The 24,052-nt window shown below is 39.3% G+C and overlaps 1 protein-coding gene across 7 annotated transcripts in view; it reads right to left on the bottom strand.

Annotated features, from left to right (window-relative positions):
• The window catches only part of HDAC9 (histone deacetylase 9), a 546,236-nt gene that overhangs the window by 504,175 nt on the left and 18,009 nt on the right, over positions 1–24,052 (bottom strand). For all 7 annotated transcript variants that reach the window (XM_073003276.2, XM_078377172.1, XM_078377173.1 and 4 more), the window contains exon 2: positions 5,447–5,575. In XM_073003276.2, coding sequence (XP_072859377.2) covers positions 5,447–5,468 — 22 coding nt within the window. In that variant the 5' untranslated portion in view covers positions 5,469–5,575. The remainder of the gene's footprint in view (positions 1–5,446; positions 5,576–24,052) is intronic.

The following is a 24,052-nucleotide window of genomic DNA, read 5'->3' as shown; positions in this document are numbered from 1 at the left end:
CTCGCTAAGGTTTGGCAGGAGAGTGGACTTTTAAAAGGTGGAACCAACTTTTTAAAAACTGTAGATAAGCCCAGAAAATTGGCAGGAGCTACACCACCTTTTTTTTTTCAGTGTCCCTTTTTTCAGGAGAGGGTGCAGTCCACAGGCTGTCAGTAAAATTAGAATTTGGCCATCAACCTGGCTTAGACTGATCACTCTGGAGTAGGGGTTAGAATGCACTGCACTGATCTTGGACTGGGACCAAAGAGGTCAATATTCAAATCCACACTCACACATGAAGCCTCCTGAATGATTTTGGACTGACTACTTCCTGGTTTTGCAGGAAAAGACTGTAGCACATTGACAGAGCACAGACTTTGTGCTCAGATGCTCCCAGTTTTAATTCCTGCAAACTCCAAGAAGGACTAGGGGAAAAAAATCTGCCTGAAGCCCTAAAAAGTGCTACCAGCCAGTGTCAACAATACTGGACTTGATGGGCCCAGATCTGGTGCATCTTATAGAATTATTGTGAGGATAGAGAAACCACATAGTCTTGAACTGCTGAATGAATTAAAATATAGACTAAAACAACGGGGTAAAAATCTAATAAGTGAAGAATCTGGAGACTTCATGTATCCATCCAATAGTAATAACTATAGATTAGGAATTATCAGCATATCTAGCAGATTCACAGTAGTGATCATTGCTTGCTAACCACTTTAGTTAACTTTAAAAGAATATGCAACTGTTTTCCTCCTCCAAAACATTTTGCACCTGGGAGCAAAGTACAAAATGGCACCCACAACCATTCTATGTATAAAAAACGCATGGGCATGTACTTCAATTCAGTAAACCTTTTCACATTAGATTTTTCTTTAGTACATCATCACACCTGAAGCCAGCAAAGCCAGCTTATGGGGCACAGGGGAAGCCATATGGTACGCAGTTCATTTCTCCAAGACTTTGCTGTCATATCACAGCATCTCTTATCTGAGCTGATTGCCTCATGCTGATCCGACTGTACCAAACCTTTTACCTATAATCCTTTAATCCTTAAATGATTAAATGCCACATAATATGTAAACAGTGATATCTATATACACATAGTCAAGGATTTGTCTAGTTAGTTCACATCAACAGAACATCTGCAGCCACTGCTACTTTATCTCCCACCTTGGCTTTCTGTCCCACAGTCTCATCATCCTTACCTCTTTGGTCCCTTTGCTTGCAGGCCCTCCTGTCCATGGATCTTATGCAATTTTGTTTCTTCACAGATCACTTGATTTCAGCTAGTCTGTTCAAACTTTGTGTTTGCTTCGCCTTGCTAGGTACACAACCTCTATCTGATGCATTACATTCATTTCATTTCATTTTTACATCTCTTCCAATGAGCCTCAAAGCACCATATATGATTCTACTCTTCCCTCTCTTTATCCTCTCAACAACCTCGTGCAATAGATCAGTATGAAAGACTGTGACTGGCCCACAGTCATCATCCAGAGAGTTTCATATCTGAGTCCTTGGGTAGCACACAAGTTACTACAGTACCCTCATTCTGGAATATCTATAGCCCACATTTTTAAAAAAAATTGCTTACACATTTTGTTGATAAGATTATTAGCTTCTCACTCCCTTTCTTCCCTATTGCCAGCCAGGGAAAGTATAAAGCAGTAACACATAACTTACTGTATGTCTATCCAGAGAATTTGTTTTACCAAATAGACTATAGATATACAAAACCATCTAAAATCAATGTAGGACTAAATATAGAACCAGCATCTTTAATAGGAGAGTCATGCAGAGCTCTCATGCTCACTCTTTTTACATACAAAAACATGCATACACGGAATCACACTTTTTTCGGCAGTAGATTAAAATTAAAAACTGAGATTTTCTTGGGTTCTTTTGTTGATTGTGAAGGGGCGGACAGCCTAATTCTCAAGTTTTAAAATGTTGCTGAAATATAACATCATTAAATTACAATTAATCATGTTATATTTGAACTTTTAACAATATTTCCATAAATTCATTAAAAAAATCCACCACCCCCATCAACACCAAAATAATTCAGTTTTCATTTCATTCTAGATGAAGTGCATGTGAGCCAAAATGTATGTTTTCAATACTGTCTATTTCACAGCTACTATGAATTGTACGTTACATTGTGGCACTTCTTTTGTGTGAATGCTCACACATGCACACAAACACCTCTCACAAACTCAGTCCCCTGAAGGAAATAATGTGTCTTTATATCTGGCTGGATAGCTCTGTTTCCCCACATTGCCTCCCAGAAGAGCAGCTTGTGTGGCCTTCAGCAAGATCCAAGGCATCTCCAAAAGAAGGGAATAGTAAACCACTTCTGAATAATCTCTATCAAGAAAACCCTGAGAAGGGCCACCATGACTTGACAACACACAATTATTGATTTGCATCTAAATATGCACAGATTGAAATTACAATTTTTCTTCACTTTTCCTTTGCTAAACTTAATTATATAAGCAACTACGGCACAATGTGTTTGGCAAGAAGATTACTTTGGCAAACCACAGCTACAAAACACTGTTAAACAGAATTTTAAAAGGTGAAGCAAAACTTCAATCAAATCTCTTTTCCTGTTGTTCCTAAGCTGATACTGAAATATTGGTTCTGTTTCTGATTTCTAAATGTGCCTAAATATGCACAATTTTCAAAAAATTCAACACAACAATACATAAATTACTGATGCATACATTACAGGTTCAAACTGTTGGCTCCTGTTGAAAAGAAGGCACTCTATGTTGATTTTAAAAAGCTTGTATTCTTCAGAAGTTCATAGTTACTACTGAAGAGTCCTTCTTCCTCAATAAAAAAGTACTAATGGCATTATAGTTTGTGTGTGTGTGTGTGTAAGTGCAGTTTGTTTTATTTTCAGTTCTACAGTCCTGTCTCGCTTAACGATTACTCTGTATAACAACAAATCCGCTTCACGACGATGTTTTAAATGGGGTTTTTTTGCTTTAAGAAGAACTTCGCATTACGATGATCAAAACAGCTTACCATTGGGTTTTCAAAATGGCCACCAAGTGCTCAAAATGGCTCCCCGCTGTGTTTTTGGATGGATTCCTCGCTCTACAGGCACCGAAAATGGCTGCCCCTATGGAGGATCTTCGCTGGACGGTAAGTTTTTCAGCCCATTGGAACGCATTGAACGGTTTTCAATGCGTTTCAACGGGCTTTTTTATTTCGCTTTATGACATTTTCACTCTACAGCGATTTCACTGGAACGAATTAACGTTGTTAAGCGAGGCACCACTGTACTTCCTTCCTTCCACTCCTTCTTCATACCTACCAATTTAAGACCACTTCTGACTTGCTAAGTGCTGAGTATATGTTTTAATTTTGTTTGTATATTTACTTATTTCTTGTGTTTTTAATTTATTTGTTTTTACATCATATTTTAATCATGATATTGTTTTTTAACCAACATTTCATTGTTATCAACCATCTTAAATAAATGGGTGAATAAAAAAGGAACTGTAGTAGACTAGTGTTCCTTACGCCTTGGCTTCCTCAATGTTATAATGCTGGATGCTGTTAAAAGACAGATTTCCATGTTTTGTGTTTTAAAGAGTGGCAAAATGATGCAGCATTTTTAAACTTTTGGATTCTAGTAATCAGAAGGAGGAGGAAAAGGAGGAAAAGGGAGAGGAGTTGTCAAGTTGATTCTGACTTATGACATATCTTCTCTTTACCATAGGAGGCATCCAATTTCTTCTGCCTCTTTTGGATGTACCTTAGTTTTCATACAACATTAGTGAGGAAAGAGTGAGATTTCAGCATCTGTACATTGCATGCATGTAAAGAAAGTAGTGGGTTATTACTTTCCATAATAGTTCACACATTCACAGAAATCAAAATGCTTCTGAACATTGCCCTTTTGATTTTAGATCTGCGTTCTTCTATTCTTTTGCACCAAGACTGAGCTAAGTACAAAACAGTATTGCTGTCAGATGATTGGATGTATTACAATGGAATATGAAAAAGTGTTGGTTCCCTGGCTGACATTATTAGGTACTATAACAGTGCTCCCTGAATATATGGAGAGAACTGGCAAGACTGTTTGTTGCTGGTCTCTGTGTTTGTGTTAATTTTGCATGATCTTTTATCATGGGTTAGTAGCTGGAGAACTGTCTATAAGCAAGAGCAGGTCTTGTTAAGCAACAGCAGTACCCCAGTACCTATTAAAGGCCAAATATGTGCCTTCGTATTCTAAAGAAGGAAGGGCCTCTTCATTGAGCATAGGATTTACACCATTAAGTTTGGCAACCTGTTCAGGGGGGGAAGAAGATTCCACTGCATTCAGTGTCCTCAAACAGGTGATCAGTCTGCCAACAGCTGGCAACAGTGGCCATCTATCTGGTGCTCAGAAGCCTGCAAGAGACTTCCGATGTTGAGGCCAACAGAGGCAGGGAAGAGCTTGATTCATGTTGATTCACGTAGAGGTCTTTTGTGCACACGACACATGAACTGTTATATATTTTTCATGCACAGATTGCTCAATGCTTGCTGATTTGTTATGACATTGGTCTGAATCCAACTGGTAATCCAAGCCATGGCATATATTTTGAATCAGTGAGATTTATATGTTGCTCCACCATTCAACAATTGATTCTTGGTGGGACTACCAATTAGGTGTAGGCCTTTTAATATAATGTTTAAAAAGGAGGCATTTTAATCTAACAGCTTAAGACAGAAAGCCAAAGCCTCAATATTTTAAAAATATTGAAATATATTGAGAAGTACCAAAATAACTATTGTGATTAAAAGCACTTCATTTGGGAAAAGCATCATCATGATCATCAAGCCCAAGAAAATAGCACTGATGAGAAAATACAGATTAATACAAGATATTAAGTACATTCAATGTTAAATAAGGTAAAGGTAAAGGTTCCCCCTTGACATTTAGTCCACTCGTGTCCCAACTCTAGGGCATGGTGCTCATCCCATTTCCAAGCCATAGAGCCAGTGTTTCTCTGTAGACAGTTTCTGTGGTCACGTTGCCAGCGCAACACCATTACCTTCTCACAGTGGTGGTACCTATTTATCTACTTGCATTTGCATGCTTTTGAACTGTTAGGTTGGCAGGTGCTGGGACAAGCAACGGGAGCTCATTCTTTCACGTGGATTTGATCTTACGACTGCTAGTCATCTGACCTTGCAGCACAGAGGCTTCTGCGGTTTAACCCACAGCGCCACCACGTCCCTTCAGTATTAAAATACATGTCTGTTAAACATCTGTTAAAGATGTAAAATACATATTCTGGGCATCTACATGCATATAAATGTTATATTCTCTTCCTATGTTTATCAGCCATGGTACCTCTTTCTCCCTCTGAATGAGATCCAAACTGGGCTGGATTACAGATTCATTCAGCACAGATATTGATCCTGCGCAATAGGATCAATTGTTCAGCAAAGACAGACTGACCTGGTTGTGTTGTAGAACTCATCTTTGCTGCGGAAGAGATGAACAGTTGACACAGAGAGATGAGAACGCAGCAGTTGTAGCTTTGATTTCAGTGATGTCATCAACGTGGTACAAATCTGTGACACCAATCTAATAATGAAGAAAAATATTAAAATATCTTAATCACAAATACACCATACATGTAAAGTTTAATTATCCTGTAACTCTTTGGTCCCCCAATTCCAGTGCACACACTTTGGATTACAAAGCTGTTCATTTCAGAGCTGGATATGATATCATGAAATATGTAATCCAGTCCTAGAAAGACGTTTAAAAAAAGATTTGAAACTGAAGAATAACATTAGTAGCATAAATCTCAGATATTGGTAGAGATGGAAAGGAGAACTTCTAAATACTTATTATTTGTTTGTTTCTCCCAAAAAGGGGACCCAAGGGAGAGCCTTTCACAGTCTAGGAGCTTCCACATAAGAACATAAGAAGAGCCCTAATGGATCAGGCCAAGGGCCCATCTAGTCCAGCTTCCTGTATCTCACAGTGGCCCCACCAGATGCCTCTGGGAGCACACAAGACAACTAGATACCTGTCTCCTAATATCAATCCCCTGCATCTGGCATTTTGAGGTACCTTCCTTTTAAGCCTGGAGATTATACATCCCCATCATGGCTTGTACTGATTTTTCAGTTAAAATAATTTTGTTTTTTTAAAGCTTCTATGAGTTTGTATGGTTTGATAAAATGGAGCTAAAATTAGATTTACCATGAACTTTATCAAGAACAAGTTACTAGATTGCTGAAGCTGCTTGCTTGCTTTGACTGTTTACAGTGCCTAAAGCTTACTAGAGAGTTCAAATTAAAAACAGGTCCCTCAGAAAACCAGTAACGAAACAACACATGGAGAAAGGGAAGATAGATTAAGATATATCTATTTAAAACAAACAAACAAACCCCTTAAACATTCCTTTCCTTCAGCTATTCACAAATAGACTGGCTACAGTGTTTTGCACCAGCTTAGTAAGTGAGGAAGAGGAGTGGGAGGAGGAAAATTCTTTGGGGGGATGCCTTAGAGAACCCCAAGGAAGACATCTGTGCTGAAAAAGATTCCCCAGAAGAACAGAAGCTATCTAGGGACTGGGAACACACATATAAAGAAGACTGTAGGATGGAGATGCTCATCTAACTCTGGGCACTAGGGACCAAGTGGAAAAACACCTCAAACTTCAGCTTCCTCCTTTGCCTTCTAATGGGAAGAGTAGCAAAGGAAAGAGTGACAACCTACCTACTTCTGAGGAGCCTACTGTGACCCATTTGAGTTGCTAGTGGGCACAGCAGAGCTAGCACCCTGCAACCTAGGAAGAGACTTGGGTGAGAGATTGGCATTGCTGCCCTCTATGTGAGCATACTGACCTTACTTGTTGTGGACCTCACACCTATGTTCAGTGTGGGCAGCCCTGTTGAACGGGACTGGACATAAATCCCTCCCAGTAAAGTTAATTGGAGAGATAAAAGACCCCAATTCATTAGACTTGAGAACAGATGCCTGAGCACTGCAGGAAACTATCCCCCCCCCAAAAAAAATCCAAAGATACTGTTGCTGTAAACCCCAACCCAGTTATAACAAAACCCATTTTTATTCAATCACCTGTGTCTTTTATTCATGGATCAAAGAATGGAGAAAGGAGCACTTGCCAACCCAGCTAGGGCCAGAAGGGCTCACACACAGTTATATAAATTTGTATTTATTAATTAATACATTAAAAACAATCTCCCAGAACACACCTCTAGGTTTCCCATAGTGTTCATGCCAAGTTTCAGATGTTAGTTTCATGGTAATAGTTACAACTTTTGCAGATAGATACACTGTTTTATTTTTTAAAATGTCCATACTTTCAGGCTGACAAATACACTCTGTTCCCTTTATACATTCTGATTTAAATATGACTTAAATCAGTTAGAAAGAAGTAAAACCTTTTTCATGGGTTTGGCAAAAATACCTTAATGAACTTGCTGAGATTCAAAAATTGTGCCAAAGAACCCAAAACACCCTAACTCAGGAACCATCCCTACCCACCATTACCATTCCTGCTACCCATCTTTTAAAAAGGAAACCATACTTATTTTAACAAAGGGAAGCTGACAGGCAACACTGGGCAGGCATACAAAACACAAAATACAGTGGGGTCTCTACTTAAGAACGTCCCTACTTAAGAACAATCCAACTTAAGAACAGCTCCATTTGCTAAATTTTGCTTCTACTTGAGAACAGAAATCCAAGATAAGAACAGGAAAAAAAAACCTTTCCTGCTCTTTTTTTAACCTTAGGTCATCTTAGGTTAAAAAAAAAAAATTCTCCCCCTAGTGGTAGAGTATGTATTAACCAGCTCTTCAATGTACGAACGCACCTCTACATAACAAAAAAACAGCCAGAAGGGATTAATTGGTTTTCAGTCCATTCCTATGGGAAATTTTGCTTCAACTTAAGAACGTTTCAACTTAAGAACACCATTCCAAAACGGATTAAGTTCTTAAGTAGAGGTTCCACTGTAGTTTCTATGGACGGAAAAGAGCAGGTACGGATTAAATGGTTTTCAATGCATTCCTATGGGAAATGCAGATTCAACATAAGAACTTTTCAACTTGAGAACCACCTTCCAATACGGATTAAGTTCTTATGTAGAGACCCCACTGTAAGTTTTGCATAACTTTTCCTTTGCCGGAAGTAAGAGCCACATTTCATCCTAGGGATTACTGCTTCTGTAGGAGTGAGTGTGTGTGTTTGTGCATTTTAATGCACACCCTGAATTGAAACTGCATGTATCATGTCCCTCTGCAGAAAATTATTTCCCAACAGCAGAAGCCTTGAGGTGGTCTGGCTCTAGACTGCTGGGGTTAGGAGTTGAATTTACACTCTACCTCTCTGAGAGCATCAAGAGCATGTGTGGCTGATGGGGTTATGTGCTCTGCCATCTATGTAGCCAGAGGCAAAATGCATGGTCCCACAACATTGACAACAGTTGGGAATGGCAAACGATTTCTGAGCATTTAGGAAAGCCATATGTCAAGAGGATATGGGAGGATAGTCATATGCCAGAGTGATGTATAACTGCTATTAATTGTTTTAGGTTTCTACCTAACAAGGCTCTCTTTGGTAAGCTGTGCACCATCACCATAGCTGGTCTGTAAAAGGCAACTGGGCAGCAAAAGCAGCAAAGAGGGAATCCCCTTCCAAGGTTGAAATTCAAAGTGGAAATAATTATTTTGTTCTGAATAATATTTTGTTGTGCGAACTTCCACCTGCAGTCAGATGTAGTACAGCCTTGACACACTTATGTCAGAAATAGGTCCATCATAAGTCTGCCAGTATTTAGTTTACTACCAGTGGAGACCATGATGCTGTCACCTATGGAGAATTAGGAGGAACAAATCATAGAAATAAAGCCAATTATTCATTTGATCAATATCCTCCATTACTCAGCCAAAGACAGTAGCTGTTTCCCAACTGTAACATACAACGCAGACTGCCATAACTTCCAGATTAGATTCTAAACAAATGTTAACTGTGACCTCATCTAGGTCGCTGGCAAACCATGTCTGGAAGAAGGTCACGGTGACCCTGATTCAGTAGCCAGAAACCAATTAGATCATCTTGCCTTTATCTGGAGCCAAGGCCTTGCATGAAGACAAAACATTGATAACACACCTGCTCATTAGCATTGCTCATTAACGCACGGATGTAATCCATGACTATGAAGCTTACTAGCTGTTAGTATTGTTTACTCTGTACTATAAAATAAACCTCTCACTTGGGTGAGAAAAGCTTTTGGTTCATGACTCTTGTCTCCGTGTCTTGATTACTGGATCCTGGGCCAGGATCCCTCATCAGTTGGTGACCCCGACGTGATCCAGCTCCCATCAGCCGAGCCGACACTCTTCTGATGTAGGTTCAGCTCCCATTCACCCTGCTTCCCTCGACTGGAATAGTCTTCGTGCACCCAGCCCACGGGCTCCCCGGGTAAGTATGGGTTGCTTATCTACTAAAGAGCAGCATCAGAATGCTGAAGAGTTAATTGTGAGGCAAAATGACGGATGGCAAGTATCATGCAAAGAATTAATGGAGTTAGAGAGCTCTCAGGAGGGTTGTGTAGTATCTGGCATACGAGAGACCCCAGTGAGTCAACGTAACATTCTTCTTGCTCCAGAAGGTGAAAGTAATTTGTTTAAACTCCCTCAAATTCTTCTTCCCCTCCCTTCGGCCTCCCTGCTAATTGCGGAACCGCCTGGGATGCCTCGCAGTCCTCCTGTGTTGGACCCTGCCTGTGTGATTTTAGCTCAGAGAGATGAGGCAGCTGTTTCTGTTTGCTGTGACTTGCTCCCATCTCAAGGGGTCTGTGAACTGCAACTCAGTCTTACAGACAAAGGGACAGAGGCTCTCCCCAAATGCTCATCTGTCCAACAGCCAGTCCCTAGTGACGGGAGCAGGGGTCTCCTGCCACAAGAGGAAGGACTCATTTGCCCTAAGCAAATGAAAATTAATCTTGCATCAGCCACTGATGGTCTTCAAAGACCAGAGATAGCCAAAACAGGGGAAACAGCTGACTGCTTGCCTCCTTTCTGGGCAGGTCTGGATGCACCAGCCACATTGCTGATGAGGTCACATTACAGCAGAGAGAAATGGGATTCAGGGCAGCCCCCAGGGCAGCCCCCAGGGGATTTGCGAGAGTTATTTCAGGTCATGTTTGCAAGGGAAGCTTGCTGTGTGTCTTCTGTGCAGGTAGTTTGCTACATCCCCGAGTAAATGATTGCTTGTGTCAGGAACTGTTTATGTTCTTTTCTGCGGAATGCTGTCATTAAGGAGCGCTTTCTTCTGTCTTATCAGCTGGCCAGATATTAAAGGGTAATAGGTTTAAAGGGTAATAAGTATTGAATTTCAGAGAAACAATTCTTAGTTTAAAGCTCAGAAAATCCGGAAGCTTTGTCCCTATTTCTTACAGTAATAAGAGGCAAAATAAATTCAACAGATGTAAAAGTTTTCTTTTTTGTTATGAGGCCAGTCATTCATCAACAGGTAATTTAATTAGTGACCCAGCAGTAAAAATACTGGGACATGTATGGAAGCTAGTATTCACTTCATATTTATTATAACATGAAAGCATTGTTCCTCTCCAGCTACTTGTACAACTTCTATCATACCTTGCATTGCTTAGTAGTTTCCTAAATATCTCAGCGTGATGGGTCTAATCTCATCCACGGATACAGTGCAGCCTGCTAGGACATAAAGTCTGTATTGTTTTCCCTGCTCTGTGAAGTAGAAAACTCTAGGTCATAGCCTGGCGTAAAGCCTAGACTTCTTATCAGCGATTCTGGGCGTTCTGCAAGAGAATGCTATTCATCTCGGACAGTCTAAGAGAGAATCTACAGACTGAGCATAAAAATTTTGGATCTTTAACACATCTATTGCATGTCAGTTTTAGCATTGTATACATATGATCTCTCAACAACTTCATCTGCAAGCTGTGGATGGTCTGCCAATCTTAGCTATACCACGGCTGTCAATTACAGTTCTCTTCTTCATCCCTAACAAGAAGGATAGGATTACAATTAGTGAAAGATGCACTTATCAGACACTCCTTTGAACTTGTACTCCTGCGTTAAAGCAGTTACAGATTTGTGTTGCCAAAGCTTGTTCCAGATAGTGCCGTAATCAACTTTTGCTAATTTTTTTTGTCGTCTGCAGGTAATGTTGAATTCTCCAAAGGACAAGCGACTGCTTCTCTGTGTTTTCTGTCAATTAACCATTTGTTTTCTTCCCAGCATCTTGTATTCTCTTCACAGACAGTTCATCTTCTCAAGGTTTTGTTACGTGACAGCTTTTGAATTTTTTTCTATGACTTTAATTATTACTTGCTTTAAGACATGTGATCCAACACTGTATTTGAATATCTTGTGTGTTCAATAAGGACTCACCCTGAAGCATAGGATTTCTTTTTAAGTCTACAGGGCAAGAAATTGTGGAAAAGCGCACATTTAACATTTAATTCTCCAGATATTTCTCTGCAACAGTTCTGTGTACCTTAACATTTTCTGCCTTTTTCCTTGTAGCAGTCTGCTGTGTTCATGCACTCCTAGCAATGGAAACAAGGTGATGCTTATGACTCACTGATTGCGCAGAGATGGATTTTGCAATGGTTCTGCTGATGGTAAAACATAGAGCTTATTAGCTAATTCTGGTTATGTATCTTTCCATATTTAGGTCCTATAGGGGTATGTAAGCTAAGCCAGGTGTTTATACATAGCTGTTCACACACCACACTCACGTTTTTGTGTTTAAAGCTTTAAGGAGTTATACTATATGTAACAATGGAATACCTCCCTAATTAGAACATTCCACATTGGGAGATATCTATCTAAATTTTCTTTCATGCCAGCTAACTGTACAATTACAAGATCAGGTTTTATCTGTGTTCACATGTTTCTGAAAGATCCAAGTTTACAGGACTGCAAACAACAACTCAAAGAGCAAAGTTGGCTGCTGCTATCTTAGTTTTTCTTAATTCACTAGACAAGAATTCAATCTCATTGTAAATAGTCTTTAATATTGCTAATCAAATTGAACTTACGTATCTATCCCAATCCACATGGTTTAGAGCCAACTCACTTATGGCCCATGGATACTTTTGGTATTAAGTCAGCCTTAGCACAATTAAAAGAAAAGGGGGAATTATCCCTGGACTATCCCTGGGCCTGGGTCTCAAGGATGGGTCTCATGAATAAAGAATCCATGGTCTCATGTATAAAGAATTCACTCTTCCATCAATTCTCTTCACTTCCTTCTAAGAATCATTTCAATAGTTACTGCATTAATAATTGTTCATACTCAAAGTTTTAAAGGTCTCCTTATCTATATATCATCATTCTTTATTACAGTCACAGGCCTACAAAGTCCAATAAAGACCTACAAAGTCCAATAAAGGCCTCCACGTTCGTTTAACGTTCATCAATGCTTTGTCCTTTATCTTTTTATTAAATCCTTTGTTTCTTTTTCTTCCAAACTAACCACTTGTGTTCATAGACGCTCTAGCTGTCCAACCCTTAGTTCGCTATCGGAAGCCTCCAGGTCCAGGTTGGCTGATTACGTGGCGGTTGACACTCCAGACGGTCCTTTGAGGGTGCCAGCTCGGTGCGACCACATCATGTTGTGGCCTCGACATCTGACCACTCCAATCCCAGACTTCAGCTCATGCCAGAACAGTCCCAGGATGACACCAAGGGAACAGAGATGGCAACAGCAGGAGCCTCAGCCGCCACCTGTGACATGGGGGGCTCTTAAGAACTTATCGGCACAGGCCGCAGGACTTTTAGAATCCATTCAGGCAGAACCATCACCTGAGAATTACATGGCGGCCGTTGTCACTGCATTGAATTTTAATTCCTATGTAACCGAATTTTAATTACTATGTAACCATTTTTAATATGTATTATTTGTATCTTTCTGCTTACACTGTATGCACTGCTTTTGTACAATCGCTTGCAATAAGTACTTGTCTTCTACCAGTTTGTAAAGCCCCTGGTAAAATTTGTAAAGCCCCTGGAAGTGAAGTCTTGAATGAGTCACAAATTATGTATTCTCCTCATGTTGCTAACACAGTCAATAACACATGTGCCCGCATAATAAACTGTACCCAAGCAAAGGTTCCTGGGGGGTTCTGAACCCTGGCAATCCCCAATGGAATTGTACCAGAAACATCACTCATATTACAATATAATCTTATACTCAAAAGCTGAATATTCTGAATTCAACAACAGATAAACACTCTAAAAAGATATGCAGCCTCTATCAAACAACAAATTGGTCCAGCCTGGTGGGATGCGATCTGGAGTTGGTTGCCTACGGGCTGGATCCAGCAGGTAGTGCAATGGCTAATCATGTTTGGTTTCATTTTAATTGCCTTTTGCTGCTTCTTGCAATGTCTGCCAAATTTATTAAATCTTTTCATGTCTTCATGCTCCAAAACAAAACCATTATCACCTCGACAGGTTTATTATCAACGGCTAAAGAAAAGGGGGAGATGTGACCTCATCTAGGTCGCTGGCAAACCACGTCTGGAAGAAGGTCACGGTGACCCTGATTCAGTAGCCAGAAACCAATTAGATCATCTTGCCTTTATCTGGAGCCAAGGCCTTGCATGAAGACAAAACATTGATAACACACCTGCTCGTTAGCATTGCTCATTAACGCACGGATGTAATCCATGACTATGAAGCTTACTAGCTGTTAGTATTGTTTACTCTGTACTATAAAATAAACCTCTCACTTGGGTGAGAAAAGCTTTTGGTTCATGACTCTTGTCTCCGTGTCTTGATTACTGGATCCTGGGCCAGGATCCCTCATCAGTTAACAAAATCAAATCAATAGTCATTAAGAAAAGATAAAGAAACAACATATAAGTGGGCTTTAGTCCAAAAAACTGATAATATATTTATTAGTTTTTAAGGTGCCATAAGAGTGTGGTGTTTTTGCTGCAACAAACCAATACTAGAAATAAACAACAGTGAATGAAAATACTGTAATATACAAGGCACAAAGAGGGCTACATAGTCAAGCACAGCAGCAAGATACAATAACCTCTGTGTGGGCAATATCTGTGTGTAGGTGTGCAGGCACAAACATGAGTAAGCATACAGTACATGTACGTGCATGTGTTCATGCATATGAGAGAATCTCTTGTGCTATCTCCTTCTTTGATCATCAACATGCTTGCACCTGTGTGCGTACCAACAAACAGAGGCAAGCCCACTAGTGCTTTGCAAGTTTCAAAATAAACTGCAAACATTTTAAATAAAAACCATCAATCAGAACAGCAACAATACTATTTAAATCTCTTTAATGAGGTGGTTGGCAAGATCATGAAAAATGGAAATCAAGAGAAATTATAAATAAAAGGGGGACAAGTTAAAAAAAGATACAATGACATTTTTAGGAGAACTAAATTTCTCTGTACTGTTTAGGTCTTGCATCACCAAGGCAGGCTTCAGAAGATGACAATTTCAAAATTAATTGATATTAACAAACACAAAATGTTTTAATATTTTCTTATATATGGCACTGTTCCTTTCATAAATTAGAAATGCCTCATTAACTACAAGCAGGACACATTTTTTTAAAGAGAGAAGACACATGAGAGGTAAATAAAGCAGTGTTTTTTTTTAATTTTAAAAATCATTTTACCAATTTTTCACTTTACATAAACAACACATCTCAAATAAACTATTACTGAACACATATCCAAGGGACAAATAAAGATACTATTCTAAAAGAAAAACAGTGTGTTCCAGAATACATGTATCTGTCACCCTGGCATATAGATTTTAGTTCTTTTAACACCTTCACTTGGATTTCCCCCCCCCCGCCTCTGCTTTTAATACTTTGACAACAATATCTACATTGCATTTTGACTATTTACAGCATTTCATCATTAGATGGTAGTTTAATATTTTAGAACATTACTTCAGACTATTGCCCAGCAGAAAAGGAAAAACAAGGTAGGTGACAAATGCAGTACCTAAGATTAGAATTCAGAGACCTGGTCAACAGCTGACAAGCATTTATTTTCAAGAACTAGTTTGTACCTCTCATTTTGTTGTTTAGTTGTTAAGTCGTGTCCGACTCTTCGTGACCCCATGGACCAGAGCACGCCAGGCCCTCCTGCCTCCCAGAGTTTGGTCAAATTTATGTTGGTAGCTTTGATAACACTGTCCATCCAACTCGTCCTCTGTCGGCCCCTTCTCCTCTTGCCTTCACACTTTCCCAACATCAGGGTCTTTTCCAGGGAGGCTTCTCTTCTCATGAGATGGCCAAAGTATTGGAGCCTCAGCTTCAGGATCTGTCCTTCCAGTGAGCACTCAGTGTTGGTTTCCTTCAAAATTGATATGTTTGTTCGTCTTGCAGTCCAGGGGACTCTCAAGAGTCTCCTCCAGCACCACAATTTAAAAGCATCAAATCTTCAGTGGTCAGCCTTCTTTACGATCCAGCTCTCACTTTCATACATTGCTACTGGAAAAACCATAGCTTTGGCTAGGTGATGTCTCTTGTTGGCAAGGTGATGTCTCTGATTTTTAAGATGCTGTCTAGGTTTGTCATCACTTTCCTCCCAAGAAGCAGGGATCTTTTAATTTCGTTTCTGCTGTCCCCATCTGCAGTGATTATGGAGCCCAAGAAGGTAAAATCTGTCACTGCCTCCACATCTTCCCCTTCTATTTGCCAGGAGGTGATGGGACCAGTGGCCATGATCTTAATTTTTTTAATGTTAAGCTTCAGACCATTTTTGCGCTCTCCTCTTTCACCCTCATTAAGCGGTTCTTTAATTCCTCCTCACTTTCTGCCATCAGAGTGGTATCATCAACATATCTGAGGTTGTTGATACTTCTTCCGGCAATCTTAATTCCGGTTCGGGATTCCTCCAGTCCAGCCTTTCGCATGATGTATTCTACATATAAGTTAAATAAGCAGGGAGACAATATACAGCGTTGTCGTACTCCTTCCCCAATTTTGAACCAATCAGTTGTTCCATATCCAGTTCTGACTGTTGCTTCCTGTCCCACATATAGATTTCTCAGGAGATAGATAAGGTGATCAGGCACTCCCATTTCTTTAAGAACTTGCTATAGTTTGCTGTGCTCCACATAGTCAAAGGCTTTTGCATAGTCAATGAAGCAGAAGTACAGTAGATGTTTTTCTGGAACTCTCTGGCTTTCTCCATAATCCAGAGCATGTTAGCAATTTGGTCTCGAGTTCCTCTGCCCCTTCGAAATCTAGCTTGTACTTCTGGGAGTTCTCGGTCCACATACGCCTACCTTGGAGGATTTTGAGCATAACCTTGCTAGCGTGTGAAATGAGTGCAATTGTACGGTAGTTGGAGCATTCTTGGCACTGCCCTTCTTTGGGATTAGGATGTAGACTGATCTTTTCCTATCCTCTGGCCACTGCTGAGTTTTCCAAACTTGCTGGCATATTGAGTGTAGCACCTTAACAGCATCATATTTTAAGATTTTAAATAGTTCAACTGGATTGTCATTACCTCCACTGGCATTGTTGTTAGACAAGCTTTCTAAGGTCCACTTGACTTCGCTCTCCAGGATGTCTGGCTCTAGGTCAGCAACCACACTATCTGGGTTGTCCGGGACATCCAGATCTTTCTGGTATAATTCCTCTGTGTATTCTTGCCACCTCTTCTTGATGTCTTCTGCTTCAATGGCTACAATGTGCAAACACGCTGTGCAATTCTACATTTCCCCTTTAGAGATCACAGAAATAGGTATCCATGTCAAAAGAATAATTATTTGGTCAAGAAGTATATCAGAAGCAAAACAAAAATGAAAACACCTCATGGGAAATGCTTCAGTTATATACAATATCTGGGAAGTGGACTGTAAGCCGTGGAAGCTTATATTGACTGCAATCCTGTTGGTGTAATTTATACCACATAAGGTTGATCACGTCAGTAGTGGCAGAGGTTTTGGGGTGGAGTTTTTCTATTTATTGATTGATTGATTGATTGATTGATTGATTGATTGATTGATTGATTGATTGATTTATTTATTTATTTATTTGCTTGCTTGCTTGCTTGCTTGCTTGCTTGCTTGCTTGCTTGCTTGCTTATTTATTTATTTATTTATTTATTTATTTATTTATTTATTTATTTATTTATTTATTTATTTATTTATTTGGGGAAATTAAACATTTCCAGCTTCAGTCTTGAAGGTCCTCACCTTGCCAATGAGAAAAGAAATACTATTTTTTATTCATCAACAGCTTCATAATCTGTGCAAATGTCTTTGTGAAAACTAGTGTCCTTTTCCTTTGAGGAGCAAATGTACACACACATACATACATCAAGCACAGAACAGTGGCTGATCATTTTAAAAGATGTAAACCAGTTATCATGCTTCTAATCATTAAAGGTCTATGCCATAAAGCAGCAGCCATTGTTGCTTTGCACCATCTGTGTCAAATTGTTATTTGCATTGTTTATGATATTTTCACAAATGTGCCTAAGGTGTACAAATATAATCTGTATTTTCATCTTCTTTTTAGGGAACTACAAAATAGCTTGCTCTTTGTGAAGCAAGACTGGCTAAAAAGGAAGTTAGAAGGGAAGGTCAATAAAAGAAAAAAGAGCTGTTTAAAATAACAATTCAGTGATAAAAGAGGGTAGCCAATGGCAGAAAAAGAGGGGTGAATGACACAGAGAGAGAGAAATAGGTGGCTCCCACTAATTTTTGGTTGTGCTCACTCTCTGTCGATAATGTGCTCCCTACTGTATACTTGGATTAGGGGAAGAAAAAAGGTTCTTCACCCCTATAAAATGTCCATCACCAGTTATGGTTACCTGGAAGTTTACCATTCAGGTATGCCCATAGGTTTTGAAAAGTGCCCAGTTAATAGTTGAAAACAATGAGTGTTAAATCACATTAAGAAAAATGAGCATTGTTTTGCTACTACAATTTCTCTCCAGTTATACCATTCTTCCAAATCTCCATGCATGAGTACTGACTTGCAAATGAGGCCCATGTTTACCTACTGATTACCAATCACAATAAAAAAGCAAAATAATTTGGAACACACAAAGGAACTCATGCTAAAATAAACAAACATTTTTACATCTGAAGAAAGCTCCACTTCTGATGATGTGCTAACTGCACTGACAACTTTGAGCATGAGAGTTCCTAAAGCCCAATTTGCATGGGATTTTAATATGGAATTTGTTACTATATATAAGATAATTTTCAGACTGAGACTAGCATATTAACTGATCATCCAAACCTTATTTCCCATGCCACATGGGCACCATATCACTGTCTAAGTTACATAGTGCCAAAAATCTACTTTTAAGGATAGATATTTTTGGGAAAAGGAAATTGAAGCATCTATTTTTTATATCATGCACAGTTATGACAAGGTAGTGTAACCTTTAACTAATCATAGTTTAGCTGACAAATTCTGGAAGCATGTGTTTTTTTAACTAAATAATCTTGTCTGCATGTGTAATTTATAGATAATTCAACCTGTCAAGAATTATGGATGAAGAGGGGAAAAGAGCAAACTGTGGTTTTTTTATTTTAAAAAATCCCTCAAACCTTTATCCAAGTATGTGAAAAGCTGATATTGCTCCAGCAGACATCAAATATTTATGTTCCATTCCATTCAAAGCAGTGTTTTAATTTTTAAAAAATCAGAATGATTATCTCCTTCAACCAGTCTGTTCTCTTGTGTACAACTGGGAAGACCTTTATCTCAGGAGAGGAAAAAGAGATCTGAATTCATTATCAGATGCTTCACAAGAACAAGTCGCCAACTTTATCTACATTGCATGGAATATTTAAGCCACAATACAGTAGTAGCAGCAGCACTTGGGAACTTAAGGCACAACATAGTTTCATGACTAACATACTTTTTTAAATTGATGCTGAAGACGGACAACTGTTTTTGGCATAAACCGCAGAAGCCTGTGTTGCAGGGTCTGAAGACCAGCAGTTGTAAGATCAAATCCACACGACGGAGTGAGGTCCCGTCGCTTTGCCCCAGCTCCTCGCCAAGCTAGCAGTTAGAAAGCATGTAAATGCGAGTAGATAAATAGGTACCACCTCGGTGGGAAGGTAAAACGGCGCTCCCTAGTCACACTGGCCACGTGACAATGGAAACTGTCTTCGGACAAGCACTGGCTCTACAGCTTGAAAAACGGGATTAGCACTGCCCCCTAGAGTCGGACACGACTGGACTAAAAATGTCAAGGGGAACCTTTACCTTTACCTTTAAAGGTAGTATGAAAAACAGATAGCATTTACACCTCTCCCCTCCTATGCCTCTGCTTACAGGTTTTTCTGGTCCTCTCTTCCCTCCCCCACCCCCTGAAAACTCAAAAAAGTACTTGAGATCAGATATGACAGAGGGACAAAGGAAATATGTTTATGCACCAGATGAAGCCATGTGGACCTCCCAAACTACTTTAAGTTCTCTTGAAAAGTAACATCCATTGACAGCATGACATGACCGACAAATTGGTCTGCAACCAATGGAATGTCGTAACATCTTTAAAACAGCCTCTCTCAGTAGTGGCACTCACCATCTGGAACATTCTCCCATGCAAACTGTGAGAGACAGAATGTGAGGTGTTTCAAATGCCTCCTGAAAACATATTTGTTTACATGGGCTTTTCCTGGCTTGTCATTGCTCTGACATAACTTGGTTTATGGTTTCAAAGCAAATTGGTACTCTGTTTCTCTGTGTGTGCATTTCATATTTGTATTGTAGTTAGTTTTCTTACTACCGTGTGTAAACATCTGAAGGATTGAGTTATCTATAAATACCATGTGCTAATTTACAATGTTCCTTTTCTTGTTTAAATTCCATTCTATCTGTTTAACCAGAATAAATATTTGCCTTTTTTTTTCTTTTCTTTTTCTTTTTTTTGCATTGGGCTCAAGGCGATCTTTCTATTAGACTATTCTGTTGAGAGATGAGTATGGGGAAGCAAGCAAATATGTAGACAAAAGTGATAGTAGGTGACAACAATACCATCTCTACTCCTTCTCTTCTCTCTTCCACCTTTTCTTTCTCTCCTTGCCTCGCTCCCTCTTTTTCCTCACCAGTTCACTGCCGAGAGAGACAGATGGCTCTTGGAAGATGTCTGATACGATTGCTTGCTGAAAGCTGTTGAAATTAGCACAAGTCCTGAACATGACTTTACAATTACAGGCTGCTCCCAGGTTATCTATAGGAATAAATATACCATTATACAGATACATTTATGTCACTAATAACTGGCCGGTATTCAATTTATTTTAGTGTTTCCTGAATGATAACAGGTGGTTGAGAGGCGAAGCTCAGAAGCTACCAACTCAGTGGTTATAAGACTTCTTTTCGGTGCCTCCTGTATTCAGTGGAAAGGGATTTTTCCATGTACTGTATATCTATCACCTATCTTGTGGAATGAGGATGGACTGATTTAAATTGAGTAAAACTGCTTATTCCACCAAACAAAGATAGTATGATATGCTAACCCAAATCCTGATATGCATATAATTCTCTCTTATCCTCATTTGATTTTAACACATAATCAGCAACATGCTTAAGACTATTTAGCACCTTCTAAAATAACTTGGCAGGCTGTTCAGATACCACACCATCATGAAAAAGGTTTCCTATAATTTAGTCACAGTTTTCTCTGTAAAGCAAACCAAAGCAAAGCAAAGTGTGCTGCTTATATACCATCCCCATAGTTCTTAAAGGTCTCTCTGGTTCGTTTACGATCTTAATTGTAAACCACCTGGAGATTTTTTTAAAGCTTGAATACACTTTGGGATCAGGAGATTGTTTCTCTCTCTTTCTTCTTCTATTTTTGTTCCTTCCTTCCTTTCTTTTTTTCCCTCATAGCAGACAGACAAGAAAAACGATAAATTTATTTGATTTGTTTTATTCAAAATATTTTTACCCTGCATTTCTCCTTAAGAAGGACCCAAGATGGCTTACATGATTAAAAACCAATATATAAAGCATTGTATACATGAATTGGATATGTGTATTTCCTGAAAAACAATAATAGCTAGTCAATGTGGACTGCTACCACATGGAGTAAGTAAACAAATAAACCTTGCTATGGTTGCAAATAACATTCCCTCAGCCAATGTTTCCTCTAAGCTAAATGGCACCCGAAGTCAGTGTTGCCACCCATTTGCTTCTGGTTGTGGACAGAACTTTACACACATGGGGCAGGGTTTCTGCTGGTTGAAAATCTGATGTAATCAAAGAGCAGCAAATAGCTTTTTAATTACATTCAATTTTCCACCAGCACTGAGCAGACACCCCACCTCTTGCACATAGGGTCTTCAATTGTTAAAAGTAGAGCAAGACATATAGTGTAAATTCCTTTTTAAAAACTTTTAATCTTTATAGTACAAAGTCCTGATTCTTCAACCTGCATATGCAATATTCTACTGCTTGAATTACACAACATTTACAGAACTTGCACAAGGATATATCTATTATCTTGCTTTGCAAGCAAAAGCCTTGTTGGCTCCTATAGATGATCTCCATGATCTCCACTTCAGACCAAGCAAAGTCTATACTTGTGGACCATTTCCCTAACTGGATTTTTTCCCACTAAATCAATCCATACATGATGTACCTTCTCCATTAGCCCTTAAAGGCTATCCTCTATTTCTAGCACTAGTTTAAGCATCCCCCTCATTTTGTTTCTCTTTCCAGCCATATTATAAGCCATTTTTGCTTGTGCTGCAGTGTACTTTGATTCCTTCTTGCTGCGTTAGCAGCATGCTGCCTTTCCCATATGTTTGCCGAGCATTTATCTTGCCGTGTCCTGGTTTTGTCCATTCAGCCTGTTATTTGCAGATGAACGGAAGAGTACAAATCAACAGAACTGATGCTGCTGACACTGCACATGTTGATTAGCTTTTATTTAATGTATTATGGTACATACTGAAAGTTACTAGGAATATTTTTTTATTTTTAATAATACATTGCCAATTTTAATAGCTATACCCACCAAAATAGGTTTAGCACGACACTCACCCAGAAAATCCCAATTAGTTTGATCTTACCGTTCAAAATCTTGAATGCTCCTAAAATGGTGTGATTTTCTTGATTTCCCCCCAGAAACAGAAAAATATTTGCTTTGTTGTTTCATTTCTCCACATCACTTTTGACAACTGTGCTATACAGACAGGGTCAATTTGGTCATTTGCAACTTTGATAATATTGATACAACCTGACAGCAAACTATCAGGGTCCAAATATAATACCATCAATAGAATCTATGGCTATATATTTGGCGAGTCACACCTGCAAAAAGCAGGGAGAAAAAACACTATGCAACTTTTAACTTACCAAGCTAAACACAGCTTATCAGTCATGTTTGGCAGTTCACTAAGGGCTCAATAAACTTTATTGATTTTCTGCCTAGAAAGCCAGATACAGGGTGTGACAGTAGTGCTTTTGGAAGTCTGTGTGTGAGAGAGAATATATAGTATCATCAATATGGAGAGGGTATCAACCCCCCCTCTCTCTCCCCTTTTCTATCAATGTCATGAAAACCATGGGAAGTTCCTGAGATCAGTGAAGGACTATACATGAGCTAACAGCGTAGATTTCTTGAATATACCACAGAGGGTATCAGACTTCCAAAGCATTATGTATTCCCTATATTACTGGTACCCCTTGGAGGGATTGCAGAAAGATTACACTGTTGTTTCAGATTTTACAAATAACCTTTCCAAATTCACATGGTATCTATTCCTCTTCAAGCCAATAACCTCAGTAAGAGAGCTCAAGGTGCACACTATCAAACCTGAAGTTTTAGGGTTGAGCCAGACTCCACAGTTAACTTCCAAATGTCTACTGATTGGTAAAATACATCAAGAAAAGGCATTAACATGTAGGCAGTTTGAAATAGACAACATGATAGAGTTATATCTCCAACTTGCTTACGGTAGATGTGCATTGATGGTTGGTGATCAGTTAACCCTGGAGAATGTTAATTTGAATGTACAGGTTGAAACATTCAGATAAATGCAAATCTCAGTTTTCCATATATACTGTGAAGTGCTCAGAAAACATGCACTTGTATTCAGACAAGTGTTCCGTACTCCAACGTTTCCCTTCATGTGGAACTCGGCAGAAACACAATCAGACTCACTCCCACACCAACTGAGACAGGCACAACATTCCTCTTCAACCCCCTCCACTTGAGGGGGAATGAATAGCAATGAGTGCTCTATCTGAAACCACTCAAGCAATGAAAAACAAGAAAGAATCTTGTGGAAACTTAAAGACGTTTTATCAGACATAATCTGTACTGGATGCATTTGAAGATGTGAGCTGCATGGAGTAACCATTTATACATCACCAAAAAGGAAGGCATGTGACAGCAGCAAAGAGGACAATGATTTTTGCTTTAAACTCCATCTACTAATTAACATATAAGATGCAACACCAGAACTGATTAGAACTACAATGCATCTCAGTCAAATGGGAAGACTGTTAACAATGCATGTCACTTGAATGGGAAATACTATGACTAAGTAACCTTTCTGGCCTAACAAGTCTGTTGTTCATTGTGCTTGCTGCTAATTATGGATGGGAAACTTCAACTTCCCATCATGTGACTCTTTATCTCTAAATCAGACTTGTACTGGATAGACCTTTGAAAAGGGAATCCTTCAAACTGAAGACTGCTCTCCAGCTGCTCTTCAAACAGAAGTGTGCCCTACGTAAAAGAGAACACATGACTGCCCTCGAAGCCTGTGTGGTGTAGTAGACAGAACGTTGGACTAAGACTAATGAGACCTGGGTTCAAATTCCTGCTTGGACATGGAAACTCAGTGGGGGACAGTGCTGGTAAAAACACCCCTTGAATGCGTTAAAAATTCTATTAAGGTTGCCATAAATTGTATGCAACTTCACAGCACATATCATGGCTGGCCTAGGGCTACAAGGCAAGAAAGCTTAGGCAAAATAAAACATGCTAGTTTTCATAGTGCCACAAGACTGTCTGCTATAACATGCTAACAATGCTACCCCCTGCCCACAAAGTTTCTG

The sequence above is a fragment of the Pogona vitticeps genome, chromosome 6 (assembly GCF_051106095.1).
Source record: "Pogona vitticeps strain Pit_001003342236 chromosome 6, PviZW2.1, whole genome shotgun sequence".
NCBI lineage: Eukaryota > Metazoa > Chordata > Lepidosauria > Squamata > Agamidae > Pogona > Pogona vitticeps.
The sequence above is the reverse complement of the archived record's forward strand: the minus strand, read 5'-3'. Positions and strand labels throughout refer to the sequence as shown.